This window comes from Sarcophilus harrisii, chromosome 6 (assembly GCF_902635505.1).
Source record: "Sarcophilus harrisii chromosome 6, mSarHar1.11, whole genome shotgun sequence".
Lineage (NCBI taxonomy): Eukaryota > Metazoa > Chordata > Mammalia > Dasyuromorphia > Dasyuridae > Sarcophilus > Sarcophilus harrisii.
Genome location: NC_045431.1, coordinates 191111577 through 191124013, shown reverse-complemented (window position 1 = coordinate 191124013; position 12437 = coordinate 191111577). Strand labels below are relative to the sequence as shown.

At 44.7% G+C, this 12437-nt stretch overlaps 1 protein-coding gene across 3 annotated transcripts in view; it reads left to right on the top strand.

Annotated features, from left to right (window-relative positions):
- The window catches only part of FGFRL1 (fibroblast growth factor receptor like 1), a 127649-nt gene extending 115557 nt beyond the window's left edge, over positions 1–12092 (top strand). For all 3 annotated transcript variants that reach the window (XM_031942734.1, XM_031942735.1, XM_031942736.1), the window contains 3 exons: positions 1710–1994; positions 6891–7244; positions 8474–12092. In XM_031942734.1, coding sequence (XP_031798594.1) covers positions 1710–1994; positions 6891–7244; positions 8474–8904 — 1070 coding nt within the window. In that variant the 3' untranslated portion in view covers positions 8905–12092. The remainder of the gene's footprint in view (positions 1–1709; positions 1995–6890; positions 7245–8473) is intronic.
- Positions 12093–12437: the final 345 nt, after the last annotated feature.

Below are 12437 nucleotides of genomic sequence, written 5' to 3'. Positions count from 1 at the left end.
GGAAGGCTACTTAAGTGGTGGAATGGGAGGGGAACTAGAAAGAACCCCCTTTCTCCCCCCTTCTCTCTCCCCATTTCCCTATTTCTGTCTCCTCTTTCTCACTCTTGTCTCTCTCCCTGTCTGTGTCTCTCTGCCTTTGTCTCTGTCTGTCTCTCCTCTGTTTTTCTTTTTCTCCTTCCTATCTTTTTCTGTCTTCTCCTTTCTTTCTCTTGTCCTCTCTTTCTCTGTCTTTCTCCCTCTTCTCTCTCTGCCTCTCATTCTCTTTCTCCCCTCTTTGTCTCGCTCGCCTTCCTCTCTTCTTTCTCTCTCCTTTTCCTTTCTCCCTCCTTCCTCCCTCTCTTTTTTCTTTCTTTTTGTCTTTCTCCCTCATCTTTTCTCTCTTTCTAACTTCTGTCTTTTTCTCTCTTACTCTTTCCCTTGTCTTTCTCTATATTTCTTCCTCTTTTTCTTTCTCCCTTTCCCCCTCCTTCCTGTGTTTGTTTTTTGTCTCTGTCTCTGTCTCTCTTTCTCCTTTCACTCTCTCTCCCTCCCTATCTCTTTCTCCCTCCTCCTCTCTCTTTTCTTTCTGTCTCTTCCTTTTCTCTTGTCTCTGACTCTGCTTTTGTTTCTGTCTTTGTTTTTTTCTTTCTTTCTGCATGTATATTTCTATGTCTCTATGTTTGTGTCTGTCTCTCACTTTCTCCCTCCCTCCTCTTTCTCTCTGTCTTTCCCTTCTCTGTCTGTCTGTCTCTGTCCTGTCTTTCTCTGCCTCTATGTTTTTGTCTGTCTGAGTCTCTCAAAATATTTCCCTTATCCATTGGCACACAAAACCCTACAAATCCCTTGGTCCTTTGCTCTCTGTCATCAACACATAGGTCTAAATTAGATTTCAGATTTTTTTTTTTATGGATGAGGAGGGAGATTTAGAGAAGGCTTGGGGGTTGGGGTACCATGGAGGATGTCAGGGACACTAAGGACCAAAATACTTGATTTACACAGATATGCCTTCCTAGGGTTAAGGAGACTTAAGGACTGGGGTAGATTTGGTGACTGAAGATGTAGCTATTTGAGAGCTCTGAACTTTGGTGGTGTCTTGATGCCATAATACAGAACATGAACCTGACTCCAGTTTCAGGCTTCAGGATCTCTATGGCCCAAGATATAGAACCCAAAGTTTTGTTTTCTCTTTTTCTTGAAATTCATGGTTGATGATAGCTGGACTCTGAGATCTTGGAGTTAGAACTTAGAGCTTTGTGATGAACATCAAATTTGTTACCATATATTTGCTCAGTGTGAATCCCAAGTCTATTTCCTGATCATATTCCTGACTTCTAGAATTATTTCCATTTTTTCCCAAGCTGCTTTAGGACCTGAGCAGGTAGCTGATTATGTTTAAACCTTCAAGGTCCAAGTTTAACACATAAATACCCCAGAAATCTGACTATTTTCTACCAAAAACTGATAGAAGAGGAAAGATGGAGCTGAGTTTGTGCTGCTAAGTGGAACATAGAAAAGAATTAAGAAAAGACCTGCACAAGCTAAAGGTCTCAAAGAACAGGTCTTCCAGTTGTCCAAGATGGAGTGAGTCTTGTTTTATCAACCAGATCATGAATTTCTCGAGCAGAGTCCTTTATTTCTTCCATCTTCCTTATCCACTGTCATGATGATAGATAACTAACTCTGAGATACCCCCTGCCCTCAAATCATTCATCCTTTTTCTGTCTTTCCAGCCCGACCTCGATTCACACAGCCCTCCAAAATGCGGCGGAGGGTGATTGCCCGGCCCGTGGGCAGCTCTGTACGTCTCAAGTGTGTGGCCAGCGGCCACCCACGACCAGACATCATGTGGCTGAAGGATGACAAGACCTTGACACCTCAGGAAGTTGGTGAGAACAAGAAAAAGAAGTGGACACTCAACCTGAAGAACCTGAAGCCTGAGGACAGTGGAAAATACACGTGCCGGGTCTTTAACCGTGCTGGCGAGATCAACGCCACCTATAAAGTGGAAGTTATCCGTGAGTGTCAGATTGTCCCTACCCTCTGCCCCAATTCAAGTCTGAGCCATAGAACCAAGGGCTAGAATGGGATCCTTTGGGATCATTTGGGGTACCAGCTAACCCTCTTCTCATTCCCTGATCCACTGTACCTCAAATTCAAAATCCCCCATGTTTATTATTCCTTTGTTGTTTTCTAAAAAATATTTTATTTTTTCTATTACATATTACATATAAAACAACAAACATATTTTTCTTTTTTTATTAAAGCTTTTTATTTTCAAAGCATATGCATGGATAATTTTTTCAACATTGACCCTTGCAAAACTTTGTGTTCCAAATTTTTCACTCCTTCCACCCCCTCCTCTAGATGGTAAATAATCCAATATATGTTAAACTTGTTAAAATATATGTTAAGTGCAACATATGTATACATATTTACACATTATCTTGCTGCACAAGAAAAATCAGATCAAAAAGAGAAAAATGAGAAAGAAAATAAAATCCAAGCAAACAACAACAAAAGAAGTGAAATGCTATGCTGTGATCCACACTCAGTTCCCACAGGCCTCTCTGGGTGTAAATGACTCCATCACAAGAACATTAAACTGGCCTCAATCATCTCATTGACAAACATATAAATAAATACTAATATTTACTTTAAAAATTTTTGAGTTCCAAATTCTCTCCCTCCCTCCATCCTCACCCCCCTCATTAAGAAGACAAGCAATTTGATGTAGGTTATACAGGTGTGGTCATGTAAAACACATTTCCATATTAGTCATAATATGAAAGAAAACACAGACCAGAGAAAATCTATGAAAAAAATGAAGTGAAAAAAGTATGCTTTGATCTGCATTCAGACTCTGTCAGTTCTTTCTCTGGAGGCAGATAGCATTTTTCATCATAAATCCTTCAGAATTATCTTGGATCTTTGTATCGCTGAGAATATCTGAGTCACTCTCAGTTGATCATTATGCAGCATTGCTGTTACTGTGTACAACGTTCTCCTGCTTCTGCACTCTGTATCAGTTCATGTAATTCTTTCCAGGTTTTTCTGAAAGCATCTTGCTTATTTCTTATGGCCCAAGAGTATTCCATCACAATCATATTCCACAACTTGTTCAGCCATTTCCCAATTGGTAGAAATCCCCTCGATTTTCAATTCTTTGCTATCACAAAAAGAAGTGCTATAAATATTTTTGTTTGTATAGATCCTTTTTTCTTTTCTTTGATCTCTTTGGAGTACAGACCTACTAGGGCCATTGCTAGGTCATTGAATTTGGATGGTTTAATAGCCTTTTGGGCATAAATCTAAAGTACTCTCTAGAATGATTGGATCATTTCACAACAAATTAGTGTCTTATTTTTTTTTCCAGATCTCCAGGATTTGTCCTTTTCCTTTTTTGTCATTTTAGCCAATCTGATAGGTGTGAAGTGATACTTCAGAACTGATTACATTATTTTGTCTATTCACTAGTGATTTAGGGCACTTTTTCCCCTATATGACTATAGATAGCTTTTATTTCTTCACAAAACTATCATCAAGTTTTTTTTTTTTTTTTTTTTAACACTAGAAGAATGACGCATGTCAATTGTAAAAATTCACTTGATTATATTCTGGTTTTCTTTTTAGTACCTGCCATGGTCAATACTTTTTTCTTTTTTTTGCTGAAGCAATTGGAATTAAATGATTTGCCCAAAGTCACACAGATAGGAATTATTAAATGTCTGAGGCCCGATTTGAACTTATCCTCCTGAGTTCAGGGGCCAGTGCTCTATTCTTTGAATTTCTAGCTGCCCCTTTATAGTGAGAGAGCTTCAATTTAGGTAAGACCCACTTCTGACCCTTTTGCTTTGATAAGGAGACAGAATAGAAACTATTTAGTCTCTAAAAAGACAGATTTTTTTTTCTGTAGGATTCAATTTGGCCTCAATTAAGAGATTGCCTCCTCAGTCGAATGTAAACTCCTTGAAGGGAGGGAATGCCTTATTTTTGTCTTTCTCCTGTACCAACCTTCCTGGCATTTTATAAGTACTTGTCTGAATTAATGAATGAGTCAATCCACAGGGATTTATGAAGTAATGATTATGGGTGAGGTAGTGCTGGTGACCAGGATACAAAATCAAGAAGGGAACAGCTCCTCCTCCCTGCCCTCAAGAGGCTTACATTCTTAATAGCATCACCAGAAAGAAAATCGTTGATTTAAAAAAAAATTTTTTTTTTGAATTCTTCTGCCAGGGATTTTTTTTTAATTTTTAATTGAAGTCACTGATTTTTTTTTCCCCAAGACCAGAAGCCTGGGATAGAAAACACTTCTGAATTTTGCAGATACTTTCCAGCCACCTTTTTCTCTAAGTAAAAATTACGATATCGGCTGTGTCCAAAACTGCCTTTCTTATTTTGCATCTGGAATATGTCACCCACCTCTCTGCCAAGAACAGACGGCATGTTTTATCATGAGCCCTCTGGATAGCCATGATGCAGATCAAAGTTCTTAGGTCTTTCCAAGTTGTTTTGCTTTGCGATGTTGATGTTATTGTGTAAGCAATTCTCTTGGTTCTGCTCCCTTCACTTTGCGTTCGTTCATAAGAGACTCTCCACATTTCTCTAAAACCTTCCTTTTGCTCCGGCGCCAGCGGTTTTTCCTCACATCTCTCTGCCATAATTTGTCTGACCTCCTCTCCCCACTCTCCCACCCTCCTGCAGGAGAATCCCCTCCCCAGACTGGGATGAGGCTTATTTTGTGTTTGACTTTGTTTCATGCGCTGCCATGACCAAAGAGTCCACTGTGTGGTGGCCAGCTGCCTGGCCCTGAGCCGCTTTGTACTGAGTAATCTGTCAGTCAGCACATCGTCTCTTGCCAGGACTCAAAGGAACATTGAACTTGGATTCGTATGACCTGCATTTGAATGTCAACTTGACCACTTGATTGCTTGAATGACCCTGGGCCAGTCACTTTATGTCTGAAGGAGTAGAACAGATGACCTCAAAGGGGCTCCCAGCTCCTGTCTTCTCCCATAATTCAGTTTTCATTTCAGTAGGCACCGAGCTATGTGCCGGGGGTACAAAACACAGTCTCTGTCCTCCAGGTCCCCCTGTATAAAGAGCACACAAAGTAAGCTGTGTACAGGGCAGAGAGAAAATAATGTAGAGAAGGGAGGCTCTGGAATTAACTGGGATTGGAAAAGACCCCCAGTAGGAGGTGGGATTTTAGTTGGGACTTAGAGGAAGCCAGAGAGGTCAGCTGTCAGAGTGGAGGAGGGAGAGCTTCCAGGTATAGAGGACAGCCAGAGACCAGGACCTCCCTGGAAGGCTTTCCAGAACAATAGAAGCTACCAGGACTTATCTTCTGCTGGCAGAGCAGAACAAGGGTCAAGGTCAAGAGCAAGGGTCAGAGAAAGCAGGGGTCACCTCCTTATTACTAGAGCAGGACTTTTGTGAAGTCAGAGCCACAGATAAGAGAGACAAAGAAAAAGAAAGAGAGATACAGAGAGAGAGGAGACACAGAGGAGGAGACAGAAGGAGAGATATAGAGAGAAAGAGACAGAGAGTAAGAGAGAGAGAAAGAGAAGGGAGGGGAGGGGGGAAAGAGACAGACAGAGAGACAGAGAAAGAGAGGAAAAAGAGAGAGAGATGGAGAGAAAGATATTGAGAGAAAAGGAAGAAAGGGGAAGGGAGAGAGAGAGACAGTGAGTGATAGAGGAGAGAAAGAGAGAGAGTAAGTACAGAGAAGGGAGGGGAGAGAGACAGAGACAAGAGAGAGTGATAGAGAAGTAGAAAAAAGAGAGAGTAAGAGAGAGACATAAGGGAGGGGAGAGAGAGTGAGAGAGAGAAACAGAGACAGAGAGAGAGGCAGAAACACACAAAGAGAGAGACACAGACACAGACACAAGCAGGCAAGTAGAAGTAGATTTAGAGTCAGCCTTATAGTCAAAAGAACTGAATTCAAGAACTCTCCCTGACACATATTGTAACTATGAGACCAATTTTCTTGCCCTTTTAATGCCTTGGTCCACTTACGAAGACTATACATCATACAGTAGGCTTCTGTTTGCATTTGGCTGAGGGAGTTTTCTCACCAGGATTTCTCTCCATTAGAAAAATCAAGGATTTGGCCTTCCTTATTTCCCCCTTCCCAATCATATAACGCTATGTAATATTACTTTGGTTATTAATTTTTTTAACATTCTAAACTTAAAAATACCAAATAAAATAAGCTTTTTAATATACAAAATAGAAGACAAAAAGACTGTACATGAAATCACATCTCCTTCATAAGTATGCTTCCTTTTTCAGTTTTTAGTTATTAAAAATTAAATTTTAGTAAAAAACCACTATTTTTCTCTTACTTCCCCAACTCCCATAAAAAAGCAATAACTATGCAGAGTTAAGCAAAACATTCTCACATTCATGCCCCAAAATATCTACAGCTCCTTCTGTACCCTAAGTTTCATCTCCTCTCAGACAGACGGTGAGAGTTTGCTCCTTCATGGATCTCCAACATCTTGGATGGCCATCGTGTTGACGAAAGTTCTTAAGTTTTTCAGAATGTTGTTAATTTTTGCCACATTATTTTTGCTCTAGAAAGTGTATCCTGGTTCTGTTCCCTCCACTCTGCATCAGTTCATGCAAGTTCTTCTGAAGTCATTTTTGACAGCCCAGTAGTTTCCCATCACATTCACATATGACGTTTGTTCAGCCGTTCCCCATAGAATACCCTCCTCTTTGGTTTCCAGTTCTTTGCCACCACAAGAACTGCAACTGGAAATATTTCTGTATTTTTCTGTATATTTTCCATAAATATTCCTGGGCCTTTTTCTGCTTAGGGATTCTTGTGGGGACCCGATGGGGCTGTGGAGGGGGGGGCGAGGAGGAGAAAGGATGTTGACCGAGGGTTTGTCGCCCCATTTCAGAGCGGACCCGCTCCAAGCCCATCCTGACGGGCACCCACCCCGTGAATACCACCGTGGACTTCGGCGGGACGACGTCCTTTCAGTGCAAGGTGCGCAGTGACGTGAAGCCCGTGATTCAGTGGCTCAAGAGGGTCGAGTATGGCACAGAGAGCAAGTACAACTCCACCATCGACGTGGGCGGCCAGAAGTTTGTCGTGCTCCCCACGGGCGATGTGTGGTCCCGGCCCGACGGCTCCTACCTCAATAAACTCATGATCACCCGCGCCCGGCAGGAGGACGCGGGCATGTACATCTGCCTGGGAGCCAACACGATGGGCTACAGCTTCCGAAGTGCCTTCCTCACTGTGCTGCCAGGTGAGGTGCCGGAGCACTGGGCTCACCTGCCCCGGCCGGCTCCCAGGATTGGGCCCTTGCCCTTTCCAGGGGCCTCTCCCCTAGAGGTTCCATAGCTCCAGTGTGCGTTCCCAAGCCCCCTTTCTATACCCTGCCTCTGATGGCCCCCAGCTCCCTCTTTGGTATTTCACAATGGGTGGGCTGTGAATAATAGCAATCCCAAGAGATTATATGCCGGGGGCCATCTGAGACAGCATGGTACGGAGCCAAGTGCACTAGATTGGTCGTTTAATATTATTCATTTCCTTTCTGGGGTCTCAGTTTCCTCACCTGTAAAATGCAGGTTTGGACTAGATAGCCTCTAAGAGCTTTCTATGATCCTTAGATCAGTCTGTGATTCTGAGACTCAGTGGTATGATCTTCCCCCAAACCCAACTGGAGCCCCTTTCAATGCCTTTTTACCCAGGGGGGGCCTTCAAAATTCCTTGAGGTCTAGGACTTTCATGTCTCCCTGAACTCCATTAATATACCTAGCTGCCTGCCTTCTTGTGGTGACTTTTTTTTTTAATCCTTTTTGTACCTCTCTCTGTCTGTCTTCCCCATGTTATGTCTCCTGCTTTCCCACTGTCTTGTTCCATTTCTCTGTCCTTCTCATTTTGTCTCTGGGTCTGCCTCTTAACTGACTCTCCTCTGTCCTTATCTTTTCTTAAAATTTCCCCCTTTGTGTTCTCCTTTTTGCTCCTTCCTCTTTCCCCTCTGTCTCAATCTTTCTCTGTCCATCTCCATCTCTCTTCCTTTGTTTGTCCCTTTTCATGTCATCTCCTTTTTGTCTCCTTCCTCTTTCCCCTCTGTCTGGATCTTTCTGTCCATCTCCATTTTCCCCATCATCTCTTTTTTGCTTCCTTCCTCTTTCCCCCTGTCTCCATCTTTCTCCATTTTCTACATCATCTCCTTTTTGCCTCCTTCCTCTTTCCCCCTGGCTCCATCTTTCTCCATTTTCCACGTCATCTCCTTTTTGTCTCCTTGCTCTTTCCTCTGTGTCTTCATCTTTCTGTCCATCTCCACTTTCCCCATCTTCTCCTTTTTGCCTTCTTCTTTTCCCCCTCTGTCTCCATCTTTCTTTCTCCATTTTCCACGTCTTCTCCTTTTTGCCTCCTTCCTCTTTCCCCTCTGTCTCCATCTTTCTCTCCATCTCTGCCTCTCTTCCTTTGCCCCTTGCCGTGTCTCTGTTTCGGTGTCTCCCCTTACAGACCCCAAGCCCCACAGTGGCCCAGCGGCTCCCTCGTCCACCAGCAGCCTGCCTTGGCCAGTGGTGATTGGCATCCCGGCCGGCGCCGTCTTCATCTTGGGCACCGTGTTGCTGTGGCTGTGTCAGACCAAGAAGAAGCCGTGCTCCCCGCCCCCGGCGGCGCCAGGCCACCGGCCGGCTCCTCGGGACCGAGCCGGCCTGGCTGCCATGCCTGACAAGGACTGCCTGACCTCAGGACACTATGAGGATTACGGGGTGGGCGGTCAGCCGCAGCTGCCCCCACCAGCACAGCAGCACCTGCTGGGCCAGGGCCCAGGACCCACCACCAAGCTGTACCCTAAGCTCTATACAGACATCCACACCCACACGCACACCCACTCCCACTCCCACGTGGAGGGCAAAGTTCACCAGCACATACATTACCAGTGCTAGGTGGTGGCGGCCAAGGCGGTGGGTTTCGATAGCCCGGCTCTACATAGCGGCAGGGGGGCGAGCGAGGCCCCTTGGGGGGGGGCATCCCTGCCGGGACCCATGCAGACCCCTCGTGGGGCAGGAGGTGCAGAGAGAAGAGCCACCGAGATGTGGAGGGATGCCGAGGGAGCTCCAGGAGATGGATGTGGACAGACTGATGCAGATGCAACTTCTAAGACAGAGATCCAGAGGGACTCATAGAGCTACAGAAACAGACATACACAGCCTCAGAAAGAGAGAATCTATATAAAGAGTTCTATTTTTTTGTGACATTGCAGTGAACCTATAGTGATGGAATAATGAAGGAATCATCCTCCCCCCCCCCGCCCCCTCTTGCTCCAAGGCAATTATCCTTGATTGATGCTTTATTCATTTCTGCCCCATCCCAGACCCCTCTCTCCTCACCCCTGGCACGGTGGGTGCTTTGTCAGAGGGTTCTTGGCTTTAAAGAAACAAAAGATGCCCCGTGTCCCTTTGTCCCCACTCTGTTCTGTGGCCAAAGCTGTAGATACAAGGAAGGGGTTTGGTCCCCTGTGTGGAGCAATGTGCCCTGCCTGTGTTGGGGCCAGACAGCAGAGGAGAGCTACCTCCGGCCTCGGAGCCTGGGATGGGGTGGAGGTAGGGGTCCTGGGAGGTGGGCCCCTCTGCTAGCCTCCAATGTGCACCATCATCCATTGGGATCTCCAGACCTCCCCTGCCCCTTCCCCCCACAATCCCCTTTGCTATTTATATTTAAGAAATTAAGAAAATAATAATAATATTAATAATAATAATAAAAAGGAAAGCCTTCCTGAGAATGGGCCATGGCCCCCCGGGGTCAGCAGTGCATCCCTTGGTGAATGGCCATCCATCCTAGAGATTGCGCCAGCTGATGACCGCACCCAAGAAGGGTAACCTTGGGCTGCCCATTGAGAGACAAGGCAGAGCCATTGAAAAAGATGCTGGGCCTGTTTGCCCACCTCTTCTCCCTAAGCTGGAGCTGGGCGTTAATACAAAGAAAACCTCCTGTTCAGCCTGGAGAGTATCTAAGCAGGGGCTATGTATGTTTAATTTATTTTGTTTAATGTGGTCAAACAAAGTACATGCTTTTCCTACAAGCAAGTTTTTCCCTCTGTCCATCTGCCAAGCTAGAAAGGCAGGCCTATTTGGGGGTTCGCCACCCCTGGGAGCGAGCGTGGAACCAGCCAGTGGGTTCATCCCCTCTGAACCGTGGGGAACGACAGGGGAAGTAAGCTCCAGGCCAGGACTGAGGATCTGAATCTGGCCAAAGGCTTTGCCTCCTCAGTCTTTCCCTTTCCCTTCCTCGACAAACAAAAATTAGGCAAGTTTGGATTTGGGAAATTTGTGTGACTATGATTCTTAAAGAAAAGTTGTTAGCCATCTCCTAACCCCCAGTCCTGGAGGAGAGTTGGCCAGGGTAGGGGAAGAGAATGCAAGTGGGAATGTGCGTGTGATTGGGGTGGGGGGGTGCGGCTGGGGCTTAGCCACTAGCTAAGGGTTTGAGGACCCATTCTACATGGACTAAGCCCCCCAAAGGGATGCTACTGAAGCCAAGGCAGGTGCTCTGCCATCTACCAGGATCCCAGTGCTAGATCCATCTCCCACCAAGGCTGCAGTCCAGACCCTAAAGAGAGAGAAGGTTTCTTCCTTCCCCCCTTTCTGAGCCATGCTGCTACCTTCCCCCAGTACCTTTTCATCTATCAACTTATTGCTCCTCAGAACATCCCTGTGGGGTATGTGTTAATCTCCCCATTTTTCAGACAAGGCTGCTGAGACCTAGAGAGGGACTGAGGTCATATAGCCTGCTTTGTCAGAAGGAGCTTGGAGCCAGACCGCATAGTCCAGACTTCTCCCCTAATATCCAAAAATGTCTAAGAAAGAAGAAAAGTAGCTAAGACCTGAGATTATTCTGATCGTGCCCCTGTTTCCTCCTGACCTCAGCCTCCCATATCCCACTCTTCGCTGCCTTGCCCCAGGTTTTAGGATGGTGCTGCTAAAATTGTCATAAGCATCTGAACCCTTGAAAAGAGACAGACTTGGGGCTCGGAGGCTGAGGTGGGAGGGGCAGGCTGAGATCCTAGGAAAATGGGGAGGAGGGGCCCATGTTTTTTTATCCAAAATATTTCAAGAGAAGAGAATGTATCAAAAGGCTTAAGCAGGCAAGGGGTACCCAGGAAGCCCTCCCCGTAGCTGCTGACAACTCAGGCAGATTGTACTAGTTCTTAGTCCAGGGCACAAGGGGAACCCATAGCATGGGAGAGTTTTGTCTGACCATCAGTTACCCTTAGTCTCTTCTGGCCAATCTGTTGCACCCTAAACATGAAGTTAAAATGTTGTCTGTATGTACGTGTGTATGTGTATGTATGTATGTATATGTATGTGTATGTGTTTGTGTAGGTAAGCCCCACCATCCGTGTTGAGACAATCGTGTACAGTTGGCCCCTTCCTGTTCGATGAAAGCTTTATTGAACATTTATCAATAAATGCGTGAAGCTATGTTGCCTTGGGAGTATTTTTATTATGGGAGAGGGAAGGCTCTTTGTGGGCTGAGTTGAAGGGGACTGACCCAGCTTAAACAGTTTTATGCTGCAGTAGCAAGAACTTTGATTTAGTCTGAGGATCTGCATTTGAATTTTGGTACTACTTTTAGAGAAAATATCTTTCCCTCTATGAGCTTCAGCTAACCCAAAATCTGGGTACCTCTACTTCCCAGGACAAGGGATAATAATTTCATTGCCAGGATTTAAGTTCAAGGTTCTCGCTCCAAATCTAGTGCTTCTATTCTTACATTCTGAGTAAATCCCTTCTTGTCTCCATTTCCCTACGATCAAGACATCCCTGTAATAAAAAATGAGGAAAAGAGAGAATGGCAGAACCGATTATAACAATGTTTGCAGTTTTCTGCCTCCACAATCTCCCACCTTTGCCAAGAAGGGAAGGAAATATTTTTGTGGTTTCAATTCCACGCTTCCAAATCCTAATTGCTCAATATCCAGGATATTTTTGGTTTCATTTCTATTGCTGTATATTGTTTTCCTCTCTTTGCTAACTTCACTGTACCAGTTCATGTAAGTCCTTGATTTCTTCATGACTATTATTCTTTCCTAATTAATTTCCATTACATTCATGGACCCTGATTTGCTTAACCATTCCCCAGTCAATAGGTACCTACTTTGTTTCCAGTCATTTGATAGAAAGTGTTACTTTAAAATATTTTGGTATGTGTGGGACTTTTGTATTTCTTGATCTATAAGTGGATTCTCTGGGTCATAAGGATATAGATATGTTGTGTCCAACTATTTGTAACCTCATTTGGGGTTTTCTTGTGAAGACAGTGGAGTGATTTGCCATTTCCTTCTCCAGTTCATTTTTACAGATGAGTAAACTGAGGCAGTAGAATTAAGTGACTTAGCCAGGATCACTCAGCTAGTAAGCCTGAGTTGGATTTGAATTCTGATCTTCCTGAGTCCAGACTTGGTGCTCTATGCATTGTC